The sequence below is a fragment of the Ochotona princeps genome, chromosome 1, assembly GCF_030435755.1.
Source record: "Ochotona princeps isolate mOchPri1 chromosome 1, mOchPri1.hap1, whole genome shotgun sequence".
Classification (NCBI taxonomy): domain Eukaryota; kingdom Metazoa; phylum Chordata; class Mammalia; order Lagomorpha; family Ochotonidae; genus Ochotona; species Ochotona princeps.
The window spans coordinates 120,584,467-120,602,317 of NC_080832.1; the positions used below are offsets into that span (position 1 = coordinate 120,584,467).

Here is a 17,851-nt window from a genome sequence, read left to right on the forward strand (position 1 = left end):
CATGTGGGCACTGGTTCAAGTCCTTACTGTTCCACTTCGGAACCAGCTCCCTGCTAGTCCACCTGAGAGCAGCAGAGGTTAGTCTCTGTGCTTGTGGCCCTGTACCCATATGGCAGACCTGGTTCCCAGATTTGGCCTGGCCCAGCCCTGGCCTTTGCAGCCATTTGGGGAGTGAACCAGTGGGTAGAAGATCTGTTTTTCCCTCTAACTGCTTTTTAAGTAAGTTTTTAAAGTGTAGTAAAAATATATATATATATACTATAATTTCATTTATCTAAGGTGATAAACTAAATTTTGCACATCAGTGCATATGTGGTGAATGTATGGAGAAAAGCAACAATGGTTGGCATGGAAGCTAAGAAAGTGGTTGTCCCTGGTGGGAGCCAAGGTAATTTGATTAGAAAGGGAAACTGAGACTTCGAAGATGTCGGTAAAACTATTTCTTCAGGAAGGGGAAGTCTCACAGGGCACATCCTCCAGGGCTTCTTCCATGTCTTCCACGTGGATGCAGGGTCTAAAGCATGTGGGCCATCCTCTGCTGCTAGCATGGAGCTGGATCAGAAGTGGAGCACCTGGGACTAGAACTGACACCCAAACGGGATGCTGGCGTCATGGGTCGTGGCTTTACCTGCTGTGCCATGACACTGTGGCCCCTTGATTAAAAATTTAAAAGATTTATTTGAAGGGCAGAGCAACAGGGAGGCAGACAGACATCTTCCATCTTCTGGTTCACTCCTCAAATGACAACAATGACCATGGCTGGGCCTGACTACAGCCAAAAGCTTTGCATCCCATCTGGACCTGACACATGGGTGGCAGGAGCCCAAGCACTCGGACTATCTTGCCATGCCTTCCTAGACAAACTAGTAGGAGGCTGGATGAGAAGTGGAATAGCCATGACTTGACCCAGCACTTGGGATGCCAACATCACATTAGTAGCATAGTCTGCTGTACTGCAATGGAGTCCTTCTTTTTCAGAATAGTATTGATCTGCTGTATGTTTTAATGTATAAATGCACTTTAATATTGATGGACATAGAAGTAGTTTTACGTGGTTTTGCTTTCTACATGGTTGTTGCTATGATCAGTTTATATTCACCTCCAAGCATCGGCATTCTATATGGGAACTGTTTTGTGTCCCGGCTGCTCCACTTCCCATCCAGCTCCCTGTTTGTGACCTGGGGAAAGCAGCAGAGGATGGCTTATGTCCTTAGGATGCTGCACATAAGTGGGAGGCTAGGGGGACATTCCTGGCTCCTGGCTTTGGATTGACTAAGTTGTGGCCATCTGGGGAGTGAACCAACAGATGGAGGATCTTTCTGACTCTCCTCTTCGTGCATCTGTCTTTCTGGTGAAAATGAATCTTTTAAAACCTATTGCTGTTAACTCTATCTAATGTGTTTTTGTCCTTGTTGCCAACCTGCTTCCATGCACACCATCCTGCCATTGCCACTCACCCTAACCAACCTTTAGTAATAACTATTCTAAGTTCAGGTCAACCATGTTCTAGTTTATTTTTGAAATGCAGAGAGATAGACGCACACAACCCGAGAGCATCTAATGCCTTTTCTCAGCTGTCTGCAATAGCCAGGACTTAAGCTGAGTCTCCTGTACAGGAACCAACGTATTCAGACCATTATTTACTATCTCCCAGGGCATGCATAAGCTGAAAGTTAGAATTGGGAGCAAAGCTGGGACTTGGACCAATACTAACATATAGGGTGCTGGTGTCCTAAGTAAGCAACATTTCTTTTCTTTTTTTTTTTTTTAAAGATTTATTCATTTTATTACAGCCAGATATACACAGAGGAGAGACAGAGAGGAAGATCTTCCGTCCGATGATTCACTCCCCAAGTGAGCCGCAACGGGCCGGTGCGCGCCAATCCGAAGCCGGGAACCTGGAACCTCTTCTGGGTCTCCCACGCGGGTGCAGTGTCCCAATGCATTGGGCCGTCCTCAACTGCTTTCCCAGGCCACAAGCAGGGAGCTGGATGGGAAGTGGAGCTGCTGGGATTAGAACCGGCGCCCATATGGGATCCCGGGGCTTTCAAGGCGAGGACTCTAGCCGCTAGGCCATGCCGCCGGGCCCAGTAAGCAACATTTCAACTTCAAGTTGTTTACCCTGAGTCAACTTTAATTTCCCCAAAGGAGGCAGAACATGTATTGTTACTGACTTTCAGTTTAAACCAACTTGCAGCACATGTCCCAGTCTTATTTTGTATGACTACTCTGTGGTGTTCTGTTCAGTCATCTGTTGATGGACATGTGGGTTAATCCCACATATTGGCTGTTGTACAGAACACTACAGTGAATGTGAGAGTGAAGGTATCTCTTGATATGCTGATATCATTTCATTTCCTTTGGATCAATACCCAGAAATGGGATGTCTGGGTCATGTGGTAGGTATGTTTTTAGTTTTGGTGAAGGCAGCTTGGAGAACTTTACTAAACTTGCATTCCTAACAATAGTGTGTGCACGTTCTATTTTTTCTGTCCTTCTTGACAATTTTATTTATACCTTCTGGATGATAGCCATTCTTACTGGAGTGATATGGGGCATGTCTACTTTTGATATGAATTTCCCTGATGGCTATTGACATGAATGATTTCCTCATATTTATTGGCCATTTGTGCTTACTTTGGGAAGTGTGTGTGCAGAACCATTTCTTAAACTGGACTGTTGATTTTGTTTGCATGTTCCCTATATGTTCTGGATATGTCTTTTGTCAGAGGCATTGTTTAGACATATCTCCTCCCATTCTACCACTTATTCTTTGTTATTTGATGTGCAGAATTTTCTTTATTATTGACAACAATCCTGCCTGTTTTTGTTCATTGCCTGTGCTCTTTTCCCCCCATGCTTTGGAGTCTTATCACAAGAGTCATCTCCTGTACTAATGTCTTGGAGTGTTTTCTCCTAGTAGTTTCATGGTTACAAATCTTACCTGTAGGTCTTTGCATTTTGAGTTGATTTTTGATGTGGGTAGTGAGTCCTCTTTCAATCGTACACATCTAGAGACCCAATTTCTCCACCATCACTTACTAAAGAAACTAGGTTCTCTACTTGGTGCTTTTGAGAATCATTGGCTCTAGATGCATGGATTAATTTCTGAAATCTCCATCATGTACCATTGATTTTTTTTTTTTTTTCGGTCTTTGTGCCTGTTCTATGCTGTTTTGGTTACAACAGTTGTGCAGTATACCTTGAAATCAAGAATTGTGACACTTGCAGATTTCTTTTTTTGTTCAAGATTATTTGGGATTGGAGCTGGTATTTAGTGGCAACGATGCCTGAATTCCATAAGAGTGGCTAGGTTGGATTTCTGGTTCCCACTCCTGATTCCAGTTTCTTGCGGTGCAGATCCTGGAAGCTATCAGTGTGGCTCCCCACCATGCACCTGGGAGACGTGGATATCACTCCTGGTTCCTGGCTTTGGCTCTGGCTGTGGTAGGCGGTCAGGAAATGAGCCAATGAACTGGAATGGTCTTGTTTCTCTATTGTTCTCTCCCTCTTGCCGTGCTCTCTCTCAGCCTGACTTGCAAGTGCACTTAAAAAAAACATGGGGCCCTGCGGCGTGGCCTAGCGGCTAAAGTCCTCGCCTTGAAAGCCCCGGGATCCCATAAGGGCGCCGGTTCTAATCCCGGCAGCTCCACTTCCCATCCAGCTCCCTGCTTGTGGCCTGGGAAAGCAGTTGAGGACGGCCCAATGCATTGGGACACTGCACCCTCGTGGGAGACCCAGAAGAGGTTCCTGGTTCCCGGCTTCGGATTGGCGCGCATTTCCCCTTTGCGGCTCACTTGGGGAGTGAATCATCGGATGGAAGATCTTCCTCTCTGTCTCTCCTCCTCTCTGTATATCTGGCTGTAATAAAATGAATAAATCTTTAAAAAAAAAACATGGACTGTTCAAGGTCTGATTACATGTGGATTTTAGGATTTTTGTGGTCTAATTCTGTGAATTATTGGTGTGTTGAACAGAAATGCATTTGAACCTATAAATTGTTTTGGGTAGTATGAAGTTTTTGGTTATTCTTCCAACCCATGAACATGGGAGGTCGTTTCATTTCATTATATTCTTGATTATTTCATTGGTGCTTTGAATTTTCATTGTGGATGTCTTTCACATTCTTTAAATGTATTCTTTACTATATTGTATGCATATTTGAAGCTATTATGAATAGGCTCTTATTTCTTAGTGAATTTGTTATTGGTATATAAATGCTATGATTTTTGAGTAAATTTTGTACCTTTACCAAATTTGTCACTTCTAGTAATATTTTGGTGTGTAGATTGATCTATCCAAAAGTGATATCACCTGAAAATAGATGATTTTACTACCTCCTTTCCTATTTGTTTGACTTTTATTCTCTAATTGCTCTGATCAAAACCTCCAATACTGCATTAAGGAAGAGCTGTGAGAGTGACACGTTTGATTCCAGATTTTAAAGAAAATCCTTTTATTTTTAAGGATTTGTTTGAAAAGTGAAAGGGACATCTTGGTACAATGGTTCAGTGGCTAACTCATCACCTTACAAATGCCGTGATACCAAATGGATGCTGGTTCATGTCCCGGCTGCTCTGCTTCCCATTAAGCTCCCTGTTTGTGACCTGGGAAAGCAGTCAAGGATGACCAAACGCTTTGGGACCCTGCCCCCATGTGGAAGGCCTGGAAGAGGCTCCTGGCTTTGAATCGGCTCAGCCATTTGGGGAATGAACCAGCAGATAGAAGATTTTTGTTTCTCCTCTCCATAAATCTGATCTGTTTTTCCAATAAAAATAAATAAATCTTAAAGTGACAGAGAAGGAGATGTACAGGGTCCCAAGGCTTTGGCTGTCCTCTACTACTTTCCCAGACCACAAGCAGGGAGCTGGATGGGACGTGGAACAGCAGGGACACGAATTGGCGCTCATGGGTTCCTGGAGCATGCAAGGCGAGGATTTAGCCACTAGGCTATTGTGCTAGGCCTAAATTTGTTTAATTTAAAATTTTATTTTGTCATTTATTTCTGACTGTTTTCTATTATAGGCAGGAAAATATACATGATATGATTTTGATGTTTTAGAACATTGAAACATGCTTTATGACTTTTATGGCTTTACTTAGGACTTGTTCTACGAGCTAATAAGAGAATGTGTGCTTGGCAGCTGTTGAATGAAACATTCTGAACATGTCTGTTAGCTCCACTTATGTTTGGTTCATGGTATATTTTAATTCTGATATGTTTGTTGTCCTTTGTTTTGGTCTAAATGACCTGCACAAGAATCGGATGTTTTCTTATTATCGCCGTAGTGGTGTTTACTTCTCCTTTTAGCTCTAACGTTTTTATGACACAGTCCTTTTGTATTAGGTGCATAGACATTTGTAATCTTTATATCTTGCTGATTTTCTCCCTTGATCTTTCTATGATGCTTTTACCTCCTACGCTTCTTGTCCTTCTAACATGTCCGTATTTGAAAGTCAGAGCTATAAGGAAGAAAGATGAGACAGAATTCTTTCACCTGCCAGTTCACTCCCCAAATGGCCACAGAGGCTGGGGTTGGCCCAGGCTGGAGCTAAGGAACCTGGAGCTTCTTCTGGGTTTCCCATGAGGGGTCCAAGCACTTGAGCCATCTTCTAGTTGGAAATGAAGCAGCTGGGTCTCTCCTGTGATGTATCACAGTGGGCATAGCTGATACCACAAGGTTGGTCTCCACTCTGTCTTAATGCCTCTTTTGTCTGAAGGAAATGGAGCTGTACCCATTGACCTTTGGTTTCCATTTTCATGAACTGTTTTTCCAGCCTTTTCAATCTCTCTGTGCCTCTACTAGTGAAGTGAGTTTCTTGTAGGCTACATATGGTTGGTATTTTTTGGTCCATTCAGTCATCTGTAACTGGGGAATTTATTTGATTTACTTTCAAGATTATTAGTTTTGTCATCTTAAAATATCTGCTCTTTATATATCCATTGTTCTTTTTCTGGTGGGTTTTCCATTGTTCCATGTTTTCATTATGGTAGGTATCTGTTATTTCTGTAGGTAGCATTCTCTACCTTAGAGCTGATGATTCAATTCTTTTTTGTAGAAAATGTTGCTAATGTTGTAGAAAATGAAAGCTAATCTTGCTGGGTATAGTAGTCTTGGTTGGCAATTCTTTCTTCAGAACCTGGAATTGATCATTGCCTTCCCTCACTCCTGACTTACCAAGGCTTTTACTGAGAAATCTGCTCGTAAACTAATAGAGGCTCCTTTCACTGTGACTAGAGACTTTCTTCATGCAAGCTTTCAAGGTGGTTCTTTGTATTGTACTTTTGAGAGTTCTGTAGCTGTGGCTGATAAATCCAGAAAGGTTTTTGTGCTGTTATTGCTTGAATGTTGGGTTTGTTTCTGGCTCATACTCATGCAAAACAGGTGGCCTTTTGTGTTCTTGATTGCAAAGCATGCAGTTGGTGGAGAAGTGGTTCTCCTCTGGGCTGGGTGGTTTCAGATGGTCCCTGTGATCTATCCTGTACACCAAAGCAGCCCCCATGTCCCAGGGTCGGGCAGATGTCCTCCCAACAACAACTGATTCCCACTTGGTTACTCCCAAGGCAGAGATGGGGAGTCCGTCTTCCTCTCGGGGCCTTTGGATGCTTAGAACATAATTTGTGGGTCATTAAAAAATTACCCACTCAAAAATTGGCCCACCTATGAATGGCTTGACAAGGGCAGAGTAAGTGATTATATGGCCTTCCATGGCCCACAGGCCCTCAGAATTCCAATTTCAGTTTGTTTTGAGTCTTTGGAAATTTTTCAGTTTGTTTTCAGTTTGGGGAAATTTTTACTTTCTTGCTAGCTTAGTGATTCACTCAAATATTTTTGTCTAGGGCCATTCTGGTACTCTTATACTTAATTGCCTCTCTTATAAACATATTAAAATCAGATTCTATTGGCTGAGATGTTTTCATATTCCCAAGATTTTGAAATAGACTTAAAAACATGATTCAGTGGAAATCTTGATTTCTAAGCTCCCGCTGCCCACCATCTGGAGAGCTGGCATGTATACAGGAGGCCTGACTGGGAATTCTTTTCACCACTTTGCTCTGGGTGCTCTAATATGAGGATGCTGGGATAAGGAGTCAGTTCTGGTGTTCTAAAATTATGATTCTTCCATTCAAAATCCTTGAAATCTGGATTCACAAAGTTATATTTGAGTTTCCTATGTTTAAGGTGAGTAAGATACCAGTTGTTCACTTTGCACCAATAGGTACATTCTTTAATTTCTGCATGGCTTGGTTTCTTCTTGTGTTTTGGAAATGGGGTTATACCAATACTAGCTAAGGTTAGCATTTGGCAAAGCAGTTAACATGTTGCTTGGGATGCTAATTCTGATTCCAATTTTCTGCTGAAGTAGAGCAGGAGGTAGCTGCTGATGACTCAAGTACTTGGCCTCTGCCAACCATATGGGAAACATGAATTGAGTTCCTGGCTCCTGGCTTCAGCTAGAGCCATCCCTGGCTGTTGTGCACATTTTGGAAGTAAACCCATAGATCTAATTTTGAAATTAATAAAATCAGACTTACAAAAATGGTAACATTAACTCCCAGAATCACTTGTAGGATTAAAAGACTAGTGTATGTAGTGGTCTTTCTGTGGGATCTGGCATATAATCATCATGGAATAGCTGGTGGTTGCCCTGCGTTATTGTCTTCAGTCAAAGTAACACTTCTATTTTAATGGATCTCTCAGGTATGTTCCCATCAAAGACCTGCTAGGAATTTATGAGAAACTCTATGGGAAAGAAGTCATCACCGAGAAAGTGATTGTGGACTGCTCATACCTCCAGTTCTGGGAAATGTAAGTGTGACCCGGAGGAAAGTTTACATCTGTTCTTTTGTGATTTGGTTAGCATACTTTCTGAGTTTTAGTTTCCTGAGAGTAGATGTGTTTGGATCCATGGGTTTTGTTTGTTCAAATGCAGTGATGGGATAGTGCAAATGTGTGTGAAAGTTTTCCTTCATTTCTTCATATCTCTGTGGAAACTGCTACTTACCATCGAAATTGCTGTTTGCCCTGCAGGTACGGTGAAGCATTAGCTGTTTCCAAGGTAAACTTTTGTTTGTTCAAATCTATTTGATAACACCAATATTAGGAATAATATCTTACTTTTTCTCTTCTTCCGTTTGACCATAGCTTTATTCTACTTTTGCCACAAAGTCCCCTTTTCTGGTGGAACAATTTCAAGAATATTTCCTTGGAGGGCTGGATGACATGGCGTTTTGGTCCACTAATATTTACCGTCTAACAAGCTATATGTTGGAGAATGGGACCAGGTAAATTGCTATTCGGTGTCTTACCCCAAATACTCCCTGCTTTGTGACTCCATTCTCAACAGAACTGGCAGGTTTTTCAACTGATCGCATCACAACAAAGCAAAGTGTCAGGAAGTGCTTGCTCAATCTATTCAAGGAGGAAAAGAATGGAAACTCGGTCAACTAAAAAAAGTTCCCAGCCAGTTGGTTGCACCCACATCTCATGCTTTAGGGATACAAACACATATTGCAAAATATGTGGATTGTGAGAAATGGCTCAGTCCTGCCTCCATTGTGAGTGCCTCATGTGTTTCCTGGGGAGAGACCAGGTGGGGACTGGGTGTCGCTTTCCCGGCTCCTGAGTGGTTGTGCCCACACTGCATCCCTGCTGCAGTTGGTAGCAGGGGTGTGGGCCTTTGTTTCCCTCACAGTTGAAGGGCTCCAGAGGGTGCTTCATCTAACAGAAAGGGGGGGAGGCGAACAGAACCCCAGCTCTGTTCTCCTCCATACTCCAAGGTCAGAAATGGGTGCAATTGGAAGACCAAGCCTGCTGTGCAAATGGGGCATCCAGCTGGCCTCCAATCCTGTCTTCCTCCTCCTCAGTGAGCAAAGGGCAAATGGCAACAGGAGACTAAGTGCTGGAAAATGGGGAGGCTGGGCTCTCCCCACACTTCTAACTCCAGTTGATTTTCATGACATCACAGACTTCTTGTACTAGATGCTTGAGGAAGCTGGGGTTGCCCTGAGAACCTATTCCCAGCTATCCCCTTGTATATGCAGTACTGCACACAAGTGTTGAACAGTCTTGAAGAGTAATTGGATGGAAAGCATTCCAGGCAGCACCTGGCACGGGAATGGCTGGGGAGGAAGCAGAGCCATGAAAGGACAAGAGCATGTGTATGTCTGGAAGGCTGCTCTGGACCAGTACTTGAGGATGCTTGGCTGTGGCTGACCTGGCCTGCAGAGTGCACAGGACAATATTACACACTGGACTGGACTGCTTTGCCCTTACAACCTGTGTTGCCTGTGTTAAACTAGTGTGAATCTTAACTGTATGTTGAGACAAGATTCTCTTTGATAACTTTGACTGTAGTCTGCTACCTAGTAAACTTCTAAAAAAAATCCATTTCATTTATTTGAAAGAGATAGAGGTGGGGAGAGAGATCTTTCATCCACTGCTTCACTCCCCAAATAGCCACAACAGCCAAAGTTGAATCAGGCTGAGGCCAATAGTTTCACCTGCATCTCCCAGGTGGGTGCAGGAACCTAGGCACTGAGCATTTTTTAAAAAGATTTTTAAAATTTAATTAACAGAATTACAGGAGAAGGTGGGGAGGGACAGGTCTTTGATCTGCTGACTCACTACCTGAATGGCCTCAACAGCCAGGGCTGAGCCAAGCTAAAGCCAGGAGCCAGGAGTCTCCCCCATTGGTTCAAGAGCCAAGCACTGAACTATCCACTGCTGCTTTCTCAGGCACATTAGCAGGGAGCTGGATTGGATGTGGGGCAGCTGGAACTTGATCTGGCACCCACATGGGATGTTGGCATCATAGGCAGTGGTACCACTAGCCCCTTAAATTTGTTTTTGAGACCTAATGAGTCACAATTTGTAAGGGGAGAATGATCTAACATGAACACCATTTTTAACATGAAAACATAGAGTTCTGGTAAAGGATTCAGAGAACCTCTCCCTCGGCTCAGTACTGGCTCTGGGGAAGACAGGAACAAGAGGTCTGTCAGCTGCTTCCTGCATTCTTTCTGGCATTCCTTTTGCTTGTTCCATGTGCTCCATCCTACTTTCAGAACATTGAAATTTTTTATGGATTTATTTATTTTTACTTGAAAGACAGATTTATGGGGAAATTCATTCCCCAGAGGGCTCCCATGGCCAGAGTTGAGCTGGACAGAAACCAGGAGCCTGGACCTTCTTCATGGTCTCCTATGTGGGCCAGCTTCTGCTTGATCAAGGAGCTGGATTGGAAGTGTAATAACCATGACTTGAACCAGTGCTTTTTTTTTTTTTTTAAAGATTTATTCATTTTATTACAGCCAGATACACACAGAGGAGGAGAGACAGAGAGGAAGATCTTCCGTCCGATGATTCACTCCCCAAGTGAGCTGCAACGGGCCGGTGCGCGCCAATCCGAAGCCGGGAACCTGGAACCTCTTCCGGGTCTCCCACGCGGGTGCAGGGTCCCAATGCATTGAGCCGTCCTCGACTGCTTTCCCAGGCCACAAGCAGGGAGCTGGATGGGAAGTGGAGCTGCCGGGATTAGAACCGGCGCCCATATGGGATCCCGGGGCGTTCAAGGTGAGGACTTTAGCCGCTAGGCCACGCCGCCGGGCCCAGAACCAGTGCTTTTACAGAATACTGGCACTACAGGGAGAGGCTTAGCCTGCTATGCCATGGTCCCAGCCCCTAAACACCTCTTCTTAAATGTTGCCTTCATTTTACAGTGCTTCTTACTTGGATTCCTGCTCCCTGCATGCTCTGTTCAGAGTTGGTAGAAACCCCTAAAGGAAAGTATTCACCCATAAGTAGGGGATATTTATTACCTACTGAATCACTGAAGTCCTAGGAATTTTAATTTCTAAAGAATGGAACTGAGAAATGCAGACTTACATGGGTCTAAAAAGGATCAAATGCACACATGGTGACATCATTAGGCCCCGGTTTCTGTGACAGTCGTCTCTTAGTCAAGAGAGGAAAGGCTGGTAGCCAGAAGCCTGTGCTCCTGTCACATTGTCGCCTAGGACACGTCAGACCTTCGGGGACAGTGGAAATGCACCCACAGATACATCAACATGAAATACCACTTAATGCCTCGCTCTTTTTGTGTTCCCAGTGACTGCTTCCTACCCGAGAATCCTCTGTTTATTGCATGTGGAGGCCAGCAAAACAATACCTTCAGGTAAGTGGATTCTGCAACTGTTGGAGGAAAGATACCTCACCCCGTGGGTGCCTTGTGGAAGCTGAGAGCATGGACTCTGCAGACAGGGGTCACTTCCAGTTCCAGCTGTGGTCACTAACAGTGGTATGAATTCTAAACAAGCTTCTTGCTTACTTCTCTCCTCTCTCCCTCTCTCTCTCCCTCTCTCTCTCCTTCTCTCCCTCCCTCCCTCCCTCCCTCCCTCTCCTTACTTCTGTAAAAGGGGAAAAACCCCATGTCTGCATTCCTTGAATCAGTATGGATTACTGCAATATATGGAGCTGAGGCAGTTAGCACCCAAGGGTACTTCAGAAAGTTCCTGGGAAATGCCTGCTCTACATGGGGTCTTTGCCTCTGTGGCCCTAGCAGTACAGTGTTTCCAGGGATTGTTACAACCTTAGGAAGCTTTTTTTTAGCTCCCTTGAGTTTGTGCCTTTGAGGCATGTTCATCTCAGCACATGTGCTGTAACTCACTTTGTGATGGATGTTGTGGAGCTATTAAATTTCTTTAGACATTTGGCTGAGGTATTTAGAATATTTAAAATTACAGTTTGACAACATTTATACAAAGATATTTTTGCTTTATTTTTCCACCAGGAAAATGATATTTCAGGCTACAAGTTTCCAAATACAGAAATGCGGAAAATCAAGTAGACAAAGGAGTTGTTACAGAATTGGGCATCTTTTTAAAAAAGTTTCCAAAAATATTGAAAAAGCAGATTAACAGAGAGGAGAGACAAGAGACCTCTTCTATTCACTGGTTCGTTCCCCAAATGGCTACAGTAGCCAGAGCTGAGCTGAGCTTAAGTTGAGAGCCAAGTTCCTCTTCTGGGTCTCCCCTGTGTGTGCAGAACAAGGACTTGAGCCATCCTCCACTGTTTTTCCAGGTTATAAGCAGGAGCTGGATTGGAAGTAGAGGACAATATTGTCACCCATACGGGATGCTGGACTTGCAGGCTGAGGATTAGCCTGTTGAGTCACCACGAGAGCCCAGAATTGGGCCTCTTCTTTCATGGCAGCTCTCCCTGCAGAAGCCACATCCAGTGGAGGGGTCCTCTCCAAGTTTCAAAACCGAGACTGAAGCCAGAGCCTGCAGCTGAGGCACCTGCTTAGCAGTGGTGAGGTAGAAGCTGGTCTCCTTCAGGTTGTTGTTGCCCATTTGGCTGTAGCCCCAGCCTGTCCTGGGAGGCCGTAGAGTTGCACTGTGCTTTATTCTCTGTGGTTCGCTCTTTGCTGGCCACGTGCAGAACGTGGAGGGGGTCAGTGGCTGTGGCGGAGGGGTGTCTCGTGGAAATCTTCGTGCTTGAGGACATGCTCTGTACTGATCATCCTTCCAGGAAAATAGGTCAGCAACTTGTTTGTGAGATCAAAGCCCAGGCCTGAGAGGAAGGCCCCATGGCAGTTACGGAGATTGGTCATCCTGTGACCACAGGGAGGTCTGTGCCTCCAGACTAGATCATCTCCCTTGGGGTCCCCAGGTCCTAAAGCAGCTTGGTGGGTTCCATGTCTGACATCCTAAGTCAGAAGCTTCTCAAAGATGCAACCCACTGTTAACACATCAGTTTGGCTTTGGAGCACTTCTTGGCACCCAGCAGCAGCTCTGGGACATGATGCTGCCAGGTGCAGGCCCCCAGTGAGGACCTTGACTCACAAGCCAGCCCAAAGTCACCCCCTTCTTGATGGTGCCAGCGTGATTAAGCAGAAGGCTACATATCTTGAAGTCTGGGTGCAGGATCCAGCTGTTGGACAGATGCTTCGCTCCTCAGGGCAGCTGGATGCTCGGGGTCTTCGCCTACCCTGGCAGGAAGGGCTGTTGCATGGTCTCCATCAGGCTCCTGGGGTCATGTTCTGCATGGTTCATCACAATGGAGATCTTGTCCAGGTTAGCTGCCCACAATGGTCTGTCAGTGATGATGCTGGGGTGCTGGACCTTGAGGTCAGTGAGCATCTCCCTCAGTGATGCAGTTGGGAAACTTCCCCATTTTCAACTGCCATACAGCCACAATCTCATCTGGTTTTATGTTTGCTCTGGAAGGTCTCCTCCATCCTGATTCTCCACACTGTGGCAGCCCCTGCTGGAGTTCTAAGGGTGACACGGCTGGGGAGTCAGGCCTGCAGTCCCTCTCAGCTGGATGCTGCCCTGCACTCTTTTCCTGCTGCTTCATCCCCGTCATCTACCCTGGGACCTTGTTCCAGTTGTGAGTCTGAAACAGCTGGGCTGCAGCTCTCTCTCTCCTGCTCATTGCACCCCAGCTCACCTCACTCACAGTGTGTTCCGAGGCCATCTCGGAGCTGCTCCTTCTCCTCCCTCAACCCTTCACTGGTGCTGCCTTTCTTCCTCCTGCCAGCCTGAATCAAATTCTGTGGATGAAGACTCGGCAGATGGGGGTTTCCTTTCGTGGCCGCCAATGGACTGAACCGGACAGCCAGTCTCGTCTTTTCCAGCTTAGCTTGTACGGGCTTCTGGCTAGCTTCTAGCCCAGCCCAGTCTTGGGTAGCCGCAGTGGATCATGGCTCCAGTGGTTGTCCTCCCTACAGGGGCAGCGTCTTCACTGTGTGGTCTCACACACCAACTTCCCTGTGACCTCCAGCTGCTTGTGATGCTCACTGGCCTGCGGCTCACATTCCTTCTGTTGCTCCTACAGCCCGTGCTCTTGTCTGCACTTCCTTTCTAGTTGCCCAAGAAGATGCCCCTTTCCTAGAATGTTCTTTCAGCATCTCGCTGCACCTTTGCATCTCCCATTTTTTATCATCTTTCTCTTTGCAATGTTTCCGTTATTCATGTTCTTGTTCTTCCACTCTAGCAGGATTCTGTGTCCTTTTCTCGTTTTCCCGGGTTGGGCCTTTTCTTACCGAGACATCTGTAGGGGTGGTTTCATGGTCACAAAAGTCATCAATCCTGTCTCCATGGAGTTCTTTCCTGGATGGTGGGTTCTCGGCAGTGTTCTCTCACCTTCCTCATGTGGGAGCTAATACAAGGACTTCTGGATTCCTGGCTTTAGCCTGGTCCAGCCTTGGTTGTTGCAACCGTCTAGAGTGAGCCAGCACTCTCTGCTTCTCTGCCTCCCTCTCTATGTAATTCTACCTTTCAAATCAACCGATCTTTATAGAAAAATAAATCTTAAAATGAATTTTCTATGGTTTTTAATCTGTGATTAACTATTTTTCAGTTTGGTTATTCAAAGAATTAGTTATTTGTTCATTCTTAACCATCTTCTCTCTCCAACAGCTCAAAACCACCAAAAAATAGTTTTCACAGGAACTTGACTGCATCCACAACTAAGGATATTAGAAGGAATGTCAACTACACTGAAAGAGGAGTAGTTTTCACTGTGGAATCCTGGACTCCGGTGAGAATTTTTTGCTTTGAGCCACAGGAGAACACTGTGTTTCTTGCGCAATCCTGTTTGGCAGTACCCCTGGCCATTCAGTTGCCTGCGGAAAATCACCTGTGTGTGTGCCAGTCTCCCAGTATGACTTGTTACGGAGGAGTTCTGAGCCGTGAGTCCAGGCCTCTGGGCCTCTGGGCCTCTGGCAGGTTTCAGGAAGCACTCGTGGTTCTGGGCACTGAGCCAGTCCTACATTGGCCTTACCCCAGATGTGTCAGCAACATTGTCAGTATGCACAGCCCCGGGCTGAAAGATGCCACTGCATGCAAATTGAGTCCCTGAGGTCATTTTTTAAAGATTGAATTTTAAAGGCAGAGTTAGAGATCTTTCTGTTCCTTCCCCAAATGCCTGCAGTGGCTAGGACTAAACTGGGCTGAAGCCAGTAGTTTTTTCTGGATCTTCCCTATGGATACCTGAGAACAAGCTCTTGGGCCAGCTTCAGCTGTTTTTCCAGGGGATTTATCAGAGAACAGGATTGCAAGTGGAGCAGCTAGGACTTGAACTGGTGCCCATAATAGGATGCTAGCATCGCAGGATGGGGCTCAACTTGCTATGCCACAATGCTGGACCCTCAGGGACATGTTTAAATGAAGATACTGCATTGGCAATATAAACTGTGGAAAAAAAAAAAAAACGGACCCAACCTTTAGAAAACTAACATGGTGTGACAAACACAAAAATAGCTATGATGTGGTAAGAATATAGTAAACATCCTGGTGAACTGGTGGAACAGATTAGAGGGGAGCAGAGAGGGCTTTGAGGAGGAGGTAGCATTTTACCTTGGCTATGAATAGTAGATAGTACTTGTTCAGTGATGGGTACATTTCTGGTAGTAAGTTGGGAAGATTTCAGAATGCTTAGGAATTTTCATTTGGAACACAAGACCAGAGTGTAAGGAACCAAGAAAGGCCTGGGAAGGGAGGACTGTGGTTGGCTTTGAAGGTCAGATGGGTTCAGCGCACCTTGTGATGATGTCTGCAGGGGTTGACAAGGCCATGGTACTTGGTTTAGTGCTCTGTTGTCATTGCCTTAACATTTTAAAATAAGGGTTCCTTGTATCTTGCACTTGGATACCTAAGTTACATTGATCTTCCTATAGCAGGAAACCTCCATTAAAACACCTAATCATTCCTTACTATGTTTGCATTTGTCTCCTTTGTGAAGAAATGAATTCTGTATGGAAGATTCTCATATTCCCAATGCCTGTATTGACATCTAGGTCATGAGCAAGCCCGAACTATGAGCTTAGGATGTGCAGTCTGTGTACAGCCTGCCTGGGAGATGAGCAGGGAAGAGCAGCTCCTGTGCTTGGCAGGGCCTGGGGCTGGGGCAGGGGCTGGGGCAGGGTCTGGGGCAGGGTCTGGGGCAGGGGCTAGGGCTGGGACTGGGACTGGGGCTGGGGCAGGGACTGGGGCTGGGACTGGGGCCTGGGGCTGGGGCTGGGTCTGGGACTGGGGCAGGGGCTGGGGCAGGGGCTGGGGCAGGGGCAGGGGCTGGGGCTGGGGCAGGGGCTGGGGCTGGGGCAGGGGCTGGGGCAGGGGCTGGGGCTGGGACTGGGGCAGGGGCTGGGGCAGGGGCTGGGGCTGGGACTGGGGCAGGGGCTGGGGCAGGGGCTGGGGCTGGGTCTGGGGCAGGGGCTGGGTCTGGGGCTGGGTCTGGGGCAGGGGCTGGGGCTGGGGCAGGGGCTGGGGCTGGGGCAGGGGCAGGGGCTGGGACTGGGGTTGCTCAGCTACTTCCTGGATCTGAGCTGACTCTGCTTTGGGGTAGGTCTGGGAAGTTGTGTCCTCTTGGGTACTTACAGTTTTATCCCCTGGGCTTGGCTGGTTCCAGTGCTGCTAGCCTGCTGCTCTGTCTCTTTAGTATCCATGTTAACAGCTGAGCAGCCCAAGCTTGGGGCAGGTTGACACCCAAGTTCTCCAACGGGCAGCTTCCAGCACCCTGCAGGTGACTTCTCAAGTCCATGTGGCTTGGTATGGTTTGGAGGACATTTTTGACAACATCTTTTAGTTCATTTGTAAAAATAAATGAATACATACACACATAAAAATACAATGGTTGTACAATGGTTCAGTGAATGGCCTTGCCTTTTCTAAAATTTCAGTCTAAAAATGTTTTCGTTCAGTGAATATCTAAATCAGTACAGCGCATTCTAACTTAGGATGTTTGGGATCTTTAAAGCATTTTTGTTTTAAACAAGAGAAGGGAAGGAGAGATGTTCACTTCTGAATTCCTGCAACAGCTGAGGCTGGGAACAGGAGTCAGGAACTGGTTGGGAGGCCAGTGTCCTTGCAGGTAGATGCTGAACCTGCTCTGCCACAACTGTCAAGCTTCCTTGACTCCCATGGGTGCATCTCTTGGTGGTGGTGGTGAAGGGCCACCACATGGAAGGTTGAGTTTTGTTCGTGCTAAAACTTTTGTGTCTGCTCATCAGAGACAATGGTCTACAGTTTTCTGTTTTATTACTGTTGTGCCAAATTTTGAAATCCCCAGATAATCATCAAGTCTGAAGTCAGTGCTAAGGCATAAAGGTGGTTATTCAGGTTAGCCTAGGTCTCCCAGCCACCTCCCCAGCCCAGCGTGGCTGGGCGGGGTAGGGGCAGCCACAACCAAGGCTGCTGCAAGGATCGGCAGGGAGAGCAAAAAAGAAGAGCGCGCAAGCCAGAGAGAGTGAGAGAGCCCGCGCCCCCCAGTTCTTATACATTTTAGGCTATTAATTATACAGTCATGATTTAGCAGGCTTCTATTGGTGGATTTGAAGCAAGCAACTTTCAAAACGTACAAATGGATGAGCTATAGGGCGGTGAATCTTATCAAATGCCAGGTACCTCTTTCCTGAGGAGTGGTCTGCCTACGTGACCTGCCAGGTGTCCTGCCGGGTGTCACGTAGACTATCAGGCCTGGAGTTCACACAGCCCCCAGCTAAGCCATTAGGGCAGGAATTACAAAAGGCAGAAAACATCTAGGTTTTTTATTATGTCCCTGCCATAACACTTCTTATTTTTCAGGATTCTGTATCCTTCATGTACCAGTCTTTGGAGAAGAACATTCGGACCATGTTCATAGGTAGCTCCCAGGAGCCCCTGAAGCACGTCTCTAGTCCCACAGCATCGTACTTTGTGTCATCGCCCTATGCAAGGCTTGGTTGGTATGTGTGAGTGTATGCCACCTATTAGTGTTTGCATTTGCCTTGCGCGTTCACTTGGTAACACAGTGTGTGTGTGTGTGTGTGTGTGTGTATATATTGAAAGGTAGTTATGGAGAGAAGA

General features: G+C 46.0%; 1 protein-coding gene and 1 pseudogene across 1 annotated transcript in view; one reads left to right on the forward strand and one right to left on the reverse strand.

Moving 5' to 3' along the window:
* GPLD1 (glycosylphosphatidylinositol specific phospholipase D1) overlaps positions 1–17,851 on the forward strand; it is a 49,206-nt gene that overhangs the window by 12,597 nt on the left and 18,758 nt on the right. Inside the window, exons 9-14 of the mRNA XM_058667434.1 lie at positions 7,704–7,811; positions 8,034–8,061; positions 8,148–8,287; positions 11,113–11,178; positions 14,426–14,546; positions 17,591–17,730. Coding sequence (XP_058523417.1) covers positions 7,704–7,811; positions 8,034–8,061; positions 8,148–8,287; positions 11,113–11,178; positions 14,426–14,546; positions 17,591–17,730 — 603 coding nt within the window. The remainder of the gene's footprint in view (positions 1–7,703; positions 7,812–8,033; positions 8,062–8,147; positions 8,288–11,112; positions 11,179–14,425; positions 14,547–17,590; positions 17,731–17,851) is intronic.
* Positions 12,207–13,370, reverse strand: LOC118758252 (cyclin-dependent kinase 11B-like; annotated as a pseudogene).